Source organism: Grammomys surdaster, unplaced genomic scaffold (genome assembly GCF_004785775.1).
Source record: "Grammomys surdaster isolate TR1022 unplaced genomic scaffold, NIH_TR_1.0 372, whole genome shotgun sequence".
NCBI lineage: Eukaryota > Metazoa > Chordata > Mammalia > Rodentia > Muridae > Grammomys > Grammomys surdaster.
The window spans coordinates 7,027,812-7,044,406 of NW_021604791.1; the positions used below are offsets into that span (position 1 = coordinate 7,027,812).

Below are 16,595 nucleotides of genomic sequence, written 5' to 3' on the forward strand. Positions count from 1 at the left end.
AAGAAGAAGAAGAAGAAGAAGAAGAAGAAGAAGAAGAAGAAGAAGAAACTCTAAAAGTACATATTTCCAAAAGCCAAGGAGAAAAAGAAATGTACACACTGGGGGCTCACTAATGTCCCAGCTCACAAAGGACTGCAAGCTGTAAGCTGAAACAAACCCTTTCCTTTGCAAATTCCTTGTGATCGTCATGCTTATCACAGCAATAGAAACCTGACTAGGACAGCAAGCATGTATGCATCTGCACTGTGTGCATGCCAATGCCCTTGGAGGTCAGAAGAGGACACTGGACCCCCCAACAGTTGGAGTTCGGGATGATTGTGAACCAACATTTTGGTGCTGGAAACCTAACTCAGGTTCTCAACATGAGCATCGAGTGCTCTTAAATACGAAGCTATCTCCCTAAGCCCATCATCTGAAATTTTAAGCTGCTACTCATTAAGAAATGATTTCTAACATGTCAGAAAAACATATTGCTTTTGACAATGAAATAAAATATTTTTTTCAGTAAAAGACCAATACTCATAAAAAGCCAAGTAGAACCTGTGAAAATTAAAAATATCTGTGGATGAGGGTTTTTTTTTCAATGTTAGTAAAAGAGGAATAGGAAAATTTAGAAAGAAGTTGAGGAATATTTGGAAAGAACTTTTCTAGAATTAGTAAAAGATACTATTCCACAGCTTCAAAACTCCCAGCGAGAACAAATGAGACAAGTGAACTGCATACCTTGATGCATCATGGGAAACCATAGACAAAAATCCTGTGTCCCTTAGTATGTGGATTGATTAACTGCACAACAGAAGAGAACACACGCAGCTGCTGGCAGGACTTAGTTATATTTGAATTATTTTGCTTTTAGAACTACATTTCTAGTCTATCCACAGCCATGCCTTCTTTCTTTGTTTCCTCATTTTTACTTTTTTGTTGTTTAGTTTAGTTTTCTTTTTTGAGACTGGGTCTTGTTGTGTATGCTGGCATGGATCTCACTAAGAACCAAGGCTGAACTTGAACCCCTGTCCTGAGTGGATCACAGTCTTTCAGTACTGCACCCAACCACACCCTCTTTTTTTCCCTTCCTTGAAACAAGGCCTCACCAAGTAGGTCTGGATGGCCTAGAACTCAGTGTGTAGACCAGGCTGGCTTGGAACTCACAGAGATCTGCCTGCTTCTGACTCCTAAGTATGGGACTAAGAGCATTCCAGGCCACACTTTCTCAATATGTGATTCTCTCTGTAGGATATTTCACAATATAGTAGCTTGCTATGAGGGATCGTGACTCTGTGTGTCTCAAAAATGAAACAAGATCACTTGACAGTCTGGCACTCGAAGAAGAAACAACATGCTTTTGGACATCGTGCAAATTGGGTTTGTCCACTGTAGTCATCAGTATGTTTTCTGTGACTTAAAAGCTTATTTTTCTTGACACTTTTTATAGGTGGTCTAAACTGATTTTTTTAAAGCACTAAGCGCTCTCTCTCTCTCTCTCTCTCTCTCTCTCTCTCTCTCTCTCTCTCTCTCTCTCTCTCTCTCTCTCTCTCTCTCTCTCTCTCTTTTTGAGACAGGGTTTCTCTGTGTAGCCCTGGCTGTCCTGGAACTCACTCTGTAGACCAGGCTGGCCTCGAACTCAGAAATCCACCTGCCTCTTCCTCCCAAGTGCTGGGATTAAAAGCGTGCACCACCACTGCTCCAAACTGATTTTTAAAATGTTTTATTATTGTATGTGTGTGCATGATGTGGGTGCGACATGTATGACATTGTGTGTATGATAGCTTGAGTGGATAGGTCAAAGGATGACCCTGTGTAGTCGGGTCTCTCTCTCTATTTTTATGTGGGATTTGATCCTTACTCAGGTCACCAAGCTTGTGTGACAACTTAGTGAGTGTCTTTACCGGATAAACCATCTGGACATCCTCTAAGATCATCTTTTCATAAACTTCTCTGTAATGCTGAGGACAGATGTGTCCTGCTAATCAAAGCACGCAGCCCCATTCTTGGTGGGAGAAGAGGCTTGTTCCTGAAACCTCAGCTCCACGACCAGCTTTGTATGTGGATGTGCTGCTGCCATCAGTCAGCTTTCTCAGACCATTTCACAGTGCACGACTATACTAAAAGACTCTTTTTTGGGGGGTAGGATCCAAACGAAGATACAGAATGGAATGAAATTTTAAGGGATTTTGGCATTCTCCCTCCAAAAGAAGAACCGAAAGATGAAATCGAAGAGATGGTGTTGCGTTTACAGCAGGAGGCGATGGGTACGTGTGCCTCTGGGGGGCTGCGTGAAGGGGATACGCACTGAAGGGAGTGAAATATATCTCGTGAAACATAGGAGAGGGAATTAGATACCATTTCGTGTACATGCTGCCCATCCGCTCAAAATGGCTGATTTATATGTTGCAAGGCACATTAATAAAATAATAAAAGTGCCAATTAATAAAAGTGCAGAGCTATGCTATGAAACCCAGTGATATTTTTCTACCATGTCCCTCCACTTCCAGATCACCTTGCCTTTGTTCGTTCTGTGTAGTATCCCAGTGATTAATCCTCCCATGTACTTGGGGGAAACCTAAGTTTATGGGATCGAATTGATCTTCCCGTCTACTCTCAAAAGTGTCCCGCCAGTTCTGTGAACTTTGAGGGAATCAAAAAAATGCTAACATTACAGTTTGTGTAGCGTGTAGCCATGTTTTAGGTGGTTACTACAGGTTTGCTAAAGGTACTGTTGATCTCCATTATCTACACTGTTGGGGTTGTGGTTTGGGGTTGTTTCTTTGTTTTGTTTTGCTTTGTTTCCTAGATGTTGATTGTAAAGTAAAAATAACGTTTGGACAATTTGATCACCTAAAATTTCCATTTTAGTTAAGCCATATGAGAAGATGACACTCGCGCAGCTGAAAGAAGCAGAAGATGAATTTGATGAAGAAGACATAAAAGCTATTGAAATATATAGGTACGGCACTGTGACACTGTGGGGTCTTTACATGAGAACGTGGCTGACAGGCTTACAAAGGCTTACATGTCTACTTTATGCCATGCCTTGCTTTTCTCTTGCTGCTTCCCCAATTCTGCCTTTTGACAGTGTGCCTCAGCTGTGCTAGCATCTGGGTATATTTGGGTTCATCCTTCTTGAAGCGTATCTGATGTATTGGATTTTGAACTTGCATCTTTAATCACATTTGGGAAGCTGTCAGCCAATCATTCTCAAAACATGAGTGTCTCTATGCATCTGCTGCTTTTGGGACTCCCACAATCACTTGTTGACGTACTGGACACAGGCCCACAGGCCCTTTGGGCTGTGTTCACTCTTCATTCTCCTTTGAAATCAGTGCTTCTGGATTAATCATAGCAACAGTCCTACCTTTTGGTTTTCTGATTCTTTCTTTTGGTTGCTTAAATTTGTGAAACCCTCCAGTGTGTTTTTCATTTTAGTAAATTTTCTTTAATTTCCCCAGAGGGTAAATTACCTGCAGCACTTGCAATATGAGATGTGTGGGATTATTATTTTTTTCTCATGGGCTCAGATATTTGAGCATCTGGTCTCCATTTGGTGATGCTGTCTGGGGAAGTTGCACAGCCTTGCTGGGGACTACAGCACTGTGGGTGGGCTTTGAGAGTTCATAGTCCTGCCCTGCTTCCAGGTGGCTGTCTCTGCTCTGCACTTGCAGGTGAGGAGGTGAGCTGTCAGCTTCCTGCTCTGGCTGCTATGCCTGGGTGCTGCTGTACCTCTTCATCAGGATGCACTCTCAACCCTGTGGAATCACAGGCCCAGATAAACCCTTCCTCTTATCAGTTCCCTTGGCAGCTATAATAGCTACCAAACAGATGAACTTTGAAAATATCGTAAGAGAAAGAATCAAGTTGGGAAAATAAAAGACTGTATAAATAGAAAGGAGATGGCTAAATACCAGGTCTTGATACACATAGGAGGGAACCATAAATGGATACAGAATTCGTGTTGATCAGATACACTTCGAGTGGGATGAACCCAAAGATAGCCACGTGCTAACACAGCTGTATTTGTGTCGATCAAAGAGCTAACTGGGACTGGAGAGGTGGCTTAGTGGTCAAGAACACTGGCTGATCTTCCAGAGGACCTGGTTTCCTAGCGTGAACATGGAGGCTCACACCCATCTCCAGTTTCAGGGGATCTGACCCCTTCTTCTGACTTCCATAGGCAGCAGGCACACAAGTGGTGCACAGATATACATGTAGGCAGAACACTCATACACATAAATAAAATGCAAATGAAATGTTTTTGAGTTATATCGTGGTGATGGTTTCTCAACTGTTTTGTTTTTATTTTTCAAGACAGGCTTTCTCTGTGTAGCCCTGGCTGTCCTGGAACTCAGAGACCCACCTGCCTCCTTCTCGAAAGTGCTGAGATTAAAGGTGTGCTGGGTGGCCGGTTCTGTCACTTTTTGATTCATCTCCTGTAGCTCTCTTGGGCAGCTCTTTCCCAGGCAGTGACTGTGGCCTGGACACTTTTCACTAGGGCTACATCACCTTAGAATCTTGTACCACCTTCCATGTGAGTCAGGGATCTGTGTGGACACTGCCCAGGACACCTGAGGACTGAGTTCCAGAGGTGATTATCTCATGTTCACGCCTCTCTCCTTGGTTACAATGTAGTCTCACAAGGAGGCTTGGAAGTATGGTCTTCCTGCGAGCTGCAAAAGAGGAACCTATAATGATACTTAGGTTTTAACAAAACCTCGGGGTATGATAAAGAAGTGACAAATATCCTATTTAAAAAGTTAGGGACAAAAATGCCACTGGGGAGGTAGCCAGCTATGTAATAGCAAGTGAATTAAACCCTGAGGTTCCTATAGCTAAAAGGAAGAAGAAATGTCTAAATGTGCCAGTGAACATGTCTGCAGTATATTTTTTGTGAGAAATATAACCTAACATGTCTTCTTTGACATGCCGCCTTCCTCCTGATGCATGTTACAGTAGCGCAGGAGCTGGAAGCTAAGCCAAAGCATGCCTCAGAGTTTCCTGCAGCAAGGAGAACAAATGTGTCTCAGTTCTGCTAACACACTCACAGGACATTTGAGCTCAGAGCTATATTAAATGGAGAAAAACAAATAAATACATAAATAAATAAGCCTAAAGCATCCATTTAAGTGGACCTGGAATTTGCCTTAGAACTCCAGAGCTATATAGCTCTGGCTTCTGTTTCTCATCCTCCGATCGTTGCTAGGGAGCCTGGTTCCTGGTGCCAGCAGTTGTCATTATGCCTCTGAGTCTCAGAGTAATGTGATACTTGGGCCAACAGTTGGAATCCAGATTCCCCAGTTTCTGGATTGCAGCAAAGAAAGCCTTGGCAGACCAGTTCTGCAGTGTTGTTCTGGGAGTCATTCCTGGTTGGCCAGCCTAAGGCCTACTTCTTCTCAGCAAGTTTGCAAAGTGCCTAATTTCCCAGGTTAAGTTCCTTTCTGCTTAAAATAGCTGGAGGGCTTTCTGTCTATGTAGCGAATCACAGTTGATTTGATTGTTAAGTGCAAAATGCAGGCCACTGAACAGTGTCTTTCTGATACCCCATGTGTTAACCTTTCTAGTGAAAAAGCCAGGGGAAATGAGAGGGAGGAAGAAGTTGATAGCTGTACCAATAAGAAGGGACCTAGTGGCAGACCTAGCTCAGCCTTATTATCCTCATTGGGTTTCATTGTGTCTGGCTTCATTGTTAGGCAAAGTGACGTTTCACCTGGCATACTTCTAACATGCAAAATGAGGCCAGTGTGTTCTGAAGCTTGCGCAGGAGGAGGTTTTGTTTGCTTTAATACAAGTATGATCAGAAAGTGATTGCCACTGAACAGTTACCATTCTCTAGAAGAAGGACTGCACTGTGGCACACAGGGTCACAAAGGAAGCACCAGAACAGGTCAGGATCAAAAGCAGCAAGGGAAAAATCCCTGACACAGCCTCTGCTGTGGTTCCTGTGGGAACGGACTTGCAGGGCAGTAGTAAGCAGCCTTCTGATTGGCCAGTTGAATCATTTAGGTGGCCTCTGGGTGAGGTCTGTTAGTCATCTGGTACTGGGTTCAAGGATGCCTAGGGCTGGGAGCCTTATAAGAAAAAACAAAGCAAAACAAAACAAAAGAGCAAGCACAGAAAGCACTCAGTGATTGACACCAGTTGGTCACCAGTTGACATGGTGGTACATGCCCACTGTCCCAGATACCTGAGAGCTACTAAGGTAGGAGGCTTAGCTGAGCCAAGGAGTTTGAGAACAGTCTCAGTGACATAGCCAGAACTTGCCCCCCAAAATAAAAGAAAATAAAAAGCAACCAGGGTGTGCTTTCATAGCTAGCTGGTTTCATTTGAAGAAGGTGTTGTCTGGCAAGTGTTTGTTCTTTCTCTTGGAACCAGCTAGTTCTGAAATGAGTATTCCCAGAAGGATTAGCAAAGTTCTAGATTCCAGAACATCAAGAATGCAGAAAATGAGGGCTAGTGAAATGGCTCAGTGGGTAGAGGTGTTTGCTGCCAATCCCCACGACCTGGGTTTGTTCCCTGGAACCCATCTGCTGGAAGGAGAGGACCAACTCCTGCAATATAGTCTTTGATCTCCATTCATGTGTAATGGCATGCACAGGAATGCACATGCACACATGTGTGCATACATGCACACACACATAGGCAAGCACATACATATATGCATAGGCTAAAATGTAACCATTTTTAAAAGAAGAGAGAAAATAAGATGATGGAGTTATGTACAGAGAAAGAAGAGGAAGGAAGTACTCTAGCAAACGTAAGTACAGGAACTTATAGGTGTGCTGCAAACTACTTGAGGTTACTTAATAAATCCAAGCATGGCTTAGTCATCAAACTATGCAGATTTTGAGTTACTAACAATGGTTTAATGTTCTATATAGATGAATAAATAATAAAAGAGTTAACATCAGTTCTCCATGTGCCACACACATTGCTGAGAAAGTATTATATTACATTTCTTCATGCTGTGACAATGTCCCTGACAAAGGCAACCTAAGGAAAGAAAGGTTGATTTTGGTTCACTGGTTGAAGGCACAGTCCATCATGGCAGGGACATGAGGGCAGGAGGAACCTGAGAAAGTGGAGATGAACAGGGAAGCTCAGCTTGCTGTCCCCTCTTTAGGCAGCCCAGCCCCCAGCCCATGAACAGTGCCTCCTACATTCTGGACGGATCTTCCCCCTTAGTCAGCCCTTTCTGGAAATTCCACCGTCTCCCAGCATATGTAAGGTGGTTCCTACTGCAGTCAGGTTGATGGTGAAGATTTCCTCTTATGTCACTTAATACCCAGTGATCCCATGTGACAGGGTATTAGTGGGTTTTGTCATGCAGGGATAGAGAAAATGGAAATTAAAGGAGTTAAATAAGTCACCCAAGTTTATGCTGCTATTAAATGCTGGAACTGACATATAAACCCTGTTTAGCCCGACGGTAGAGGTCAGATTCTTAGTCACCTTCCTTTGCTGCCTCTACCTGTAATAAATGTATTTTAATAACAAACAATTCTAGAAGTCCATAAAAGCTTTGGGCTACAAAGCAGCTTGCTAGTTTATAGGCATATAACTGAAGATAATAATATTGACTTCATCACATTTTTGCAAGGACTAAACGAGTTGATGTACTTAAAGTAGTGCCTGGCAACACCACAAACCCTCAACAATATCACTGTCACTCAAGGTATTCACTGATAAAGTTGTTTTTTTCTTTAAGTATACAGAATTTGCAGGGGTGGGGGGTGGAGGCTGGAGAGATGGCTCAGAGCTTGCGAGCACTGGTTGTTTTTTCAAAGGTCTCAAGCTCAGCTCCTAGCACCCACATGATGGCTTATAAACATGTGTAACTCTAGTTCTAGGGGATCTGAGACACCCTTCCTGCCTTTGCAGGCATGGATGCAGTGCACAGGCATATATGCAGGCAAAACACTCATGCACATAAGACAAATAAATAATTTTGTATGAAAAGAAAGAAAGAAAAGAAAAAGAATTTACTGGCCCAAATACCTAAATAACCTACTGTTATGTGACAAAACTTTTCCTGGAGAGATAGAACACACACTACTCACCAGAGATAGAGAACCCACAACAGAACAAAGCACAAGAGTGAACCAGTGAGTTTTACTGGGGCTACTTATAGGAGCAGAAATGACTCAAAGACAGCTGCATCACCAAGGCCCACCCCAGCATGGGTTCAGCTCACAAAACTGGGAACCTTGAGCACACTGCACAGCCTGCTGGCAGCTCGGCATGGTGGAGAGTCTCCTCTCCCTGTTGATCAGTTGATCTAGACCTCTTCCAGGCAGCTCAACTTGGTTCTGCTTCTTCCAGGAAGCAGGTCTGGTCTGAGAGTCTTCTTTGAGACATTGCTTGTCTGAGAGTCTTCCTTGATGTGTTTATTGCTTACTCAAGCAGGGTGGGGCCTAGTGAATCTGGTCAATTTCAGGGACTTCCTGAAGCTGTTTCTGAGTTTTTTACCTTCTTACTTAAGGAGTTTCCCTGCAGGGTGGAATGTTTCAATCTCAAGGAAACTGTTACACAACACTTAGTCTTAAGTAAAAATAAATTCAAAGTCAATAGTAAAGTCCTTACAATTGCTATACATACAATAGTGCCATTTCTCATACAAAAAGAAAACTGGCTTTATATGCTCCTTAGGGGTTAGTCAGTCACTCACAGTGTTGATATCTATGGGCATTACATTTGTTACTCTAAATTATTATTGAATATTGATTGGCCATAAAAATGCACTTTGGGGAAGGAGAGATGATTCAGTTGTTACAAATGCTTACTGGTGTTGCAGAGGACCTGGGTTCGGTTCCTGGAGTCCTCATCAGACGGTTCATAACTGCCTATAACTCCAATAGAAGGGAACTAGAGGCCTTTGGCCTCCTTAGGCAGATGCACACACCTGGAACACAAACTCACAGACAGACAGACAGACACACACTCACACGCACACACACACTCGCAGAGCGAGAGGGAGGGAATAAATAAATACACAAAAGAATATAACACTTCTGCAATATTTTTTGTTTTACTTAGAGAAAAGCGATTACAGGAATGGAAAGCGCTTAAAAAGAAACAAAAATTTGGGGAATTGAAAGAAATTTCTGGAAATCAGTATGTGAATGAAGTCACAAATGCAGAAAAAGACCTGTGGGTTATAATTCATCTATACAGATCAAGGTAATTATACTTCAGAATGTTGGTGTTGTGATCCTTTAAAAACACTCCTAGCTTTAGGGTCTGTGATGAGGAATATAGAAAAAAAGAAACGTGTATTCACATGAATGCATTATAGAATTGTTATCTTTGGGGATTAAATTAAGTATGCTAAAATATTTTCATTTCTAATCTGTAGGCTGTCACATTTGTAAGAAAAATTAATACTGTTTGGTAATTAAGATCTTCTATATCTGTCCTCTTCTACTCCACTTATCTGAGCTCAAACTCAGCCAAGGATGGTCTTGAACTCCTGACCATCCTTCCACCTCTCAGAGTCTAGACTAGTGTGCAACATCATATGTGTTTTATGATGTACTGGGGATCAACCTCTGGATGTCATGCTTATTAGGCAAGTCTTTGAAGAAGGGAAAGTGAGAATCCAGGAGAGACAAGCAAACTAAAGCCAAGGGGTGTGGAAGAAAGTGAAGGTGTGTGTTGGGGGCAGATGGGCGGGGTCAGTTCCGATCTCATCTGCTCAAACTCACTGTGATAGACTAGGGATGGGCTGGAGGGTGAGTGGAACGGGATTTCTGCGATGGATGAAGCAGGCAGCACCGGAAGGTTGGGATCTTGCATTCAATCAGTTTTAAATTTTAGATGAGAAATCACTCTGAACACTGGGATCCAGGATGTGGAAGACAATGAGTGAAATATGTTAGTGTTAGGAGAGTCAAAGAAGTGTGAGGTGAGGAACTCTGGATACGAGTACCCGGGACATTAGACCAATCAGTGACAAGTGTTGGGTCCTTGTATTTCAGCCCAGGACTGCCCCAGATTCCCTCTACACGCGTGGTTTCCGTTTGTGTTCCTATGGGCTTTCATCTAAGGACTGGCTCAAAGTGATGCTAAGTGAGCATAGTTTGCCTAAGTTAGGTACCGGACTCCCATGACACTAACATCGTTCCCAGGCAATAGTGGAGTTTCCAATAAAAACCAGAGGGCTCTAATACAGTCTGTCTTTGTTAAAGGTCAGAGCACAGAGCACAAATATGCTTCTATATAAAAAGTAAAGGTCTATATTGTGCAAATGAGGGGTTTTATTCATTTTACTAGCCTAAGAGGAGTGGTCTGTGTTTGAAGTATACTGTGTATATTCTCTCTTTAGTGTCCCAATGTGCTTGCTGGTTAACCAGCATCTGAGTGTCCTAGCCAGGAAGTTTCCAGAAACCAAATTTGTTAAAGCCATTGTGAATAGCTGCATTGAACACTACCATGACAACTGCTTACCAACAATTTTTGTTTATAAAAATGGTCAAATAGAAGGCAAATTCATTGGAGTTATAGAATGTGGAGGCATAAATCTCAAGCTAGAAGGTAATGATGTGTTTTTAAATGTTTACAAAACTAACAAGTGAAAACATCTCTAGATGAACAAGTATGAAAGTTTATTTCTTTGAAATAAGTTTTTCCCCTTAATTTTCCTCTCTTTTTAAGATATAAACAATTATTTTAGTGTGTATGAGAGTTTTCGTATGGCACGTTTGTGCCCCTGTGTCAGTGTGCATGCCCAGTGCCCACGGAAGCCAGAAACAGGTGCCACAGTCCCTGGAACTGGAGTTACAGCCACCCATGATCTGCCATGTGGATGCTGGGATCTGTCTCTCAAGCCATTTCTCCAGCCCCTTTCAATTCCCTTGGTAAACCTCTCCAGAGCAGCGGTCCTCTTGTCTTGCTTATAATATCACAGCACCTTTCACTTAAAATTCTTAATGGTGTCTATCTAAAATAACTTGAAAGTGTAAGTCATCTACTGTAGATCCAGCCCATCTCGGTGACTCTTCCTCAGTTCTGTGTGGTGCCTGCTTTGGCCGGGCTGGGACGGGCTGGGGTTATCACATTGTCTCCAATAGTCTTTCCTTTAACTACACTCCTCATCTTCATCCCCGTGGTCTAATCCCCAGCCCTAAGGTTCTTCTCATTTCCATTTATGCCCCAACCTCCACATATTCCTGGACTCTGCCTCTTCTCTGTGGAATTTCTGCCCTGTGCATTCTCCACGACGCCTATTCAGATTGTACCTGGTTTTGTTGATTGATAATTCCCTATGAGTCTTCTTCTCTGTAACAGATGTGGGAAAGCAGTTTTCTTTCTATTACTTTCTTTCCTAGCATACAGCACATGACTTTATTTTTTACCTTTTTTTCTTCCCACTAAAGTCATTTTTCATGCCTGGATACCTGTTAACCTATTTCATGAAGCTGAAACATTCACATGGTGTGTTGCTATAACTTTCATCCACTTCCATAATTCTTATCATCTTGTGGAATGAAACTCTGGACCCATTAAACAGGAACCTTTCGTTTTACCTTCCCTCCCTGTCTTAGTTAGGGTTTTACTGCTGTGAACAGACACCATGACCAAGGCAACTCTTATAAGGACAACATTTAATTGGGTCTGACTTATAGGTTCAGAAGTTCGGTTCTTTATCATCAAGGCAGGAAAATGGCAGTGTCTGGGTAAGCATGGTGCAGGAGGGGCTGAGAATTCTACATCTTCATCTGAAGGCACTAGAAGACTGACTTCCAGGCAGCTAGGATGAGGGTCTCAAAGCCCACACCCTCAGTGACACACCTACTCCAACAAGGCCACACCTCCAAATAGTTCCACTTCAGAGCCAAACATTCAAACAACCGCATTCCCATTTCTGGAAGTCACCAATGTACTTTTGTATTTATGAAGCTGATGATTTGAGACACATCATATAAGTAGGACAATACTGGGTTTTCCTCCTTCATGCTTACAGGCATAACTCAACAGTCCCCTGAAGGCTCATCCCTTCCTTTTTTAGGTCTGAACAATGTCTGCATAGGCCACATTGCCGGTATATATCCTTCATCGATGGATACTTACTTACATTGCTTCAACATTTTGATTGCTATGAATCATGCTAAAACAGGGATGTCCAGATTATCTATTCAATAATTTTGAAAATAAACCCACAATAATATTGCTATGTCATATGGTTATTCTATATTTATGTTTTGAAGGACTGAATCATTTTCTTATTCTTTAGATATATATGTGAACATACATATGTGTATTTCAGTTCTCACACTTACACACACACACACAAACACACACACACAAACACAAACACGTATACACATATAGAATTGTAAGGAGTGGTTATATTATAAATTTGAACTATTCAGTAAATGGCAGTATATCATCCTGAAACTTATTTTTTAAAGCTCAATTATAGTTTTCTAAACTCTTCCTTTCATACCTTAATAACTTTAAATTGTATCCTTCTCTCATTAAACACACCTTATGTGTTTGTCACTCCCTTTCTGAGAGGATGTGAGCTGATTGTCGTTTTCTAATGACAGTTCTCTTGTGACCATCCTCGTGTCCATCAGTGAAAACTCTCTTTTTGAATTTTTTACTTTTTAACTGTATGAGGAAGGTGTTTGTGATGATGTTAACTGTCTGCTTGATAAAAATTAATATCAACTGAGAGCTGGACCTTAGGTATGTCTCTGAGGGGATTGCTCTTATTATGTTAACTGGGAGAGAGGGACCCATCTACTGTGGGCGGTACCATTCCCTAGGCAGAGGATGCTGGGGTATGTAAGAGTGGAGAAAGCCGGCTGAGTACATATACATGTATTCACCGCTGTCCCCTAACTACTGTCCCCTAACTGCAGACATACTGGACTGTTACCTGGAACTGTGAGCCAAATAGACCCTTTCTCCCTTAAGTTTCTTTTTATCAGAGTATTTTATCACAATAACAGGAAAAGAAATGAAGACTCTACTAATGATATTATTGATTTCTCCCCCATTGGCTATGTATGTATATTAGTCACTTACCCACCTACCTCTCAGGTCTTAAAATTGTTATGCTGGTGCGCTTTTGTCAAGCTGGTGGATACACAGTGTTATCTTTTTGTTTTTGGCAATATTGGGGATTGAACTCAGGGCCTTATGCATACTAGACAAGTGATCTACCTCTGAGTTATGTCAGTGCTACAAAAATATCCTGCCCCATTTAAATTTGGAACATTCGTGGAGAATAAGCATTCTGTAGCAGGTGTTGGCCATTTGTTCCCTTCTCGGTGCTTTGTCTTTTTCAGTTGAGTTACAGAGATGTGTGGAGTTCTGCCCACTGTTTCTACAGCATCACTCACAGGTTCTCGGGGACATCACTACCACTTCAGATTCTTTTCTCTGGCATATATGCGATTGAGCCAAGCTCTTTACCACTGATTACACTTCCAGACCAACATTGCCTTATTTTCTCTTGATACAAAGTCTGGCCTCAGACTCTTAGGCTCAAACAGTCTTTCCTTTGCCTCTCAAACAGCTAAGGCGCTAGGTATGCATACCTTATTAGTATATATATAGTCAAATTTTTTCATCGTTTTAGATTATACTTACCAGGCTTCCTTTTAAAAACTATTATATTATCTCCCTATGTTTTCTTTTAATAGCTTTATTTTTAGCTTAGGTTTTAAATACCATTGTAATGAAGTATTAAAAAGAATGGATCTGATTTTATTCTGTTGCCCCAATGCCATTTATGGAAATTTCAGTTCCCTCTGTTTTTAAATTTATTTTTAAACTGTAAAGTATGCATAATATGAACTTTCACTGCCTTAATCATCTTTCTTAACATTTTCTACACATTTCTTTTTGAGAAGGGGATCTTGCCCAAATTGGCCTTGAACTTGGGATCCTTCAGTTCAGCATCTCTAGAGGTAGAAGTATAGATGTGCTGCCCTGCCCTGCCCTGCCCTGCCATTCCTTTCCTTCTTGAGGCTAAATGACACATTTCATTTATACATTCCTCTGTAGACAGACCATTAGATTCCTCCTGTCTTTGATCTACAATTAATGCAGTTACCATGTGATGAGAGCACAGACCCTGCTGACCCCGCGAGCACAGACCCTGCTGACCCCGCGAGCACAGACCCTGCTGACCCCGCGAGCACAGACCCTGCTGACCCCGCTGCAGTTCCTGTCTCCACTCTCTGCTGATCACACAAGAATTCCACTTTAAGTTTGTTGTTGTTGTTGTTTTAGAAATGGCAGCACAGTTTTCTACAGTAGTTGTACCACGTGACACTCTACTCGACAGTATGCCAGGCTCACAGGCCCTCAAGCTTTCTGATCCCAGCGACACTGCTAGTTTTGGGTTTTCAAAAATTGTCATCCTGGGGCATGGAATGAGGTGTTTTCTGTTTTTTTTTAAATGCTTCAATTTATTTCTGAGATCTCTGCTCTGTTCTACTAGGGGTTTTTTGTTTCGTTTTGTTCTTGTCTATCCTTGTATTAATAGTGTTGCTTCATAGTAATGTAACAATTTCTAATAAAGCAGAATTTCATATAACATAATCAAGTTTTACCAAAAATCATATATTTATGATTGAATGATACAAACATTCTGCTTATACAGAATTTAGTTAATAAACATAAGAGAATGATTGATTTCCATGGATAGGCATTTAGGCACATCAACTTTATTATTATTTTTTGTTATTGATAGATCTATTTTGATAGTTTATATTTTCCTCAAAAAATTCTCCCATTAACAGTCTTACTCATTTTTCAGATGTGTTGGTATATGACTCGTCCCAATAGGCCTGTTTTATTTTAATATGGAATTTTAATCTTTATGAATGACTCAGGTATTTCCCCCTGTACCGGATCTTAGTTTTGTGAGGGATTTTACTTTGTGTTTGCCCATCTGATGCCCAGGGAATGATGGTATCTTGTCAGTTTGGTGTGACACATGTGAATTCCTTATTACTTGATCTCTTCCTTACCTTGTAAGCCTGACTACCCAGCATGCAGCTGCCTGTTGCTCAGAAGATCTGATCCTGACTTCCGGGTCCTCTCCATGGCCTTGCCTTCCTGTTCTCACCAAACTCTGCTATTACAGCTCTTCCTTACGCTTCTCCTCAAATTTATACCATTTTTCTCTCTCCTTCCTTTCTCTCTCTCTCTTCTTCTCTTTTATGTGCGGGGGCTGGAACTTGTGGCAATCTCCTGTCTCAGCTTCTTAGATGCTGGGATCATAGCAGAGCCCACCACATTTGGATCATTACTTTCTTGGTGTACACTTTTGACTTTATTTTCAGTCATTTTAAGATGAGTATTCTACCCATCTCCCTTGTTAAAGACAACCTTGCGCAACGTAATTCTGATAGTATAACACTTAGTCATTCAGTTTAAATGCATTTTCAATTCCACATTATTATTTTTTATATTTATCAGTATGTGTGTATGCATTACATATCATAGTGTGCACGGTGTGCGTGTGTACTGGCAAGTCATAGTGTGCATGGCATGTGTGCATATGTATGTGCACGTGTGTGTATATATGTATGTGTGCATGTGTGCGTGTGTGCATGTGTGTGTGCGTATGTGTGTATGTGTGTGTGTGTGCAGCCATGGATAACTTTCAGACATTCGTTTTCTTCTTTCACTATGTGGATCTTGGGATCAGTCTGAGGTTGTCTGTCAGTCTTGGTGGCAAGCACCTTTGACCTGATGAACCATCTCACCAGCCTTAATTTGCATGCTAATTTTATGAAAGTCAACTTCTGTTTTAATTTTTTCAAGATTTTTATCCAGTTTAATGATAGTTTTTTTTTTTAATCTATTGTAGAACTTGAATGGAAACTATCAGAAGTTGGAGCAATACAGACTGACTTGGAAGAAAACCCCAAAAAGGGCATTGCAGATATGATGGTCTCTTCAATTCGAAACATTTCCATTTATGACAGTGATAGCTCTGGCAGTGAGGCCGAGGCCAAGTAGAACTAGTTAATAAATAGCTTCACAGTGTATGGATCGAATGCTTTATTTCCTGTTGACTTTATAAGATACAAATGGATTGATTGACCTTATTTTCATTCTTATGTAAGAATTATAGCCTACATGTCAATTGGAAACTTTTCAGGTATTTAAGAATATTGTCTCTTGCAAATATGAATATTTACTCCTCAATATTTTGTGACTTATTTTTTCTGACTCCTGGTGGACAAAACCCGACCAATACTTTAAGTCCTCTGTGTCGCCTAATCACTTCCAAAAAGGAAGGAAATAAATACGGCTTCATAAATCAAATTAAGACATTTTGTATGTGTGCACCCATGTGTGTATAGGTGTGCATGCCTGTGAATGTGCACGTGGAGGTCAGAGGTCAGTTTGGGGTGTCTTCTTTAACTGCCCTCTACCTCGATTTCTGAGACAGGGCCTCTCACAGAAAAGCTGGACTGCCTGAGCGAGGAGTGCTCCCCTGGCCCCATTCTTGGGTCCTTGCATCCCAGTGCTGGCACTGCCAGCACACAATGCCACAGCTGGCTTTGACACAGGTGCCAAGGACCTGGACTAAGGTTCTCATGTTTGCAGTTTACCAGGTGAGTCATCTCTACAGACCC

The 16,595-nt window shown here is 41.6% G+C and overlaps 1 protein-coding gene across 2 annotated transcripts in view; it reads left to right on the plus strand.

Annotated features, from left to right (window-relative positions):
* Positions 1-16,303, plus strand: part of Pdcl2 (phosducin like 2) — a 22,373-nt gene extending 6,070 nt beyond the window's left edge. The window contains exons 2-6 of one of the 2 annotated variants that reach the window (XM_028780838.1): positions 2,129-2,249; positions 2,854-2,944; positions 9,025-9,168; positions 10,313-10,521; positions 15,821-16,303. In XM_028780838.1, the coding sequence (XP_028636671.1) occupies positions 2,129-2,249; positions 2,854-2,944; positions 9,025-9,168; positions 10,313-10,521; positions 15,821-15,972 (717 nt within the window). In that variant the 3' untranslated portion in view covers positions 15,973-16,303. The remainder of the gene's footprint in view (positions 1-2,128; positions 2,250-2,853; positions 2,945-9,024; positions 9,169-10,312; positions 10,522-15,820) is intronic. The other variant, XM_028780839.1, reaches the window with a different exon arrangement.
* The last annotated feature ends 292 nt before the right edge of the window (positions 16,304-16,595 follow it).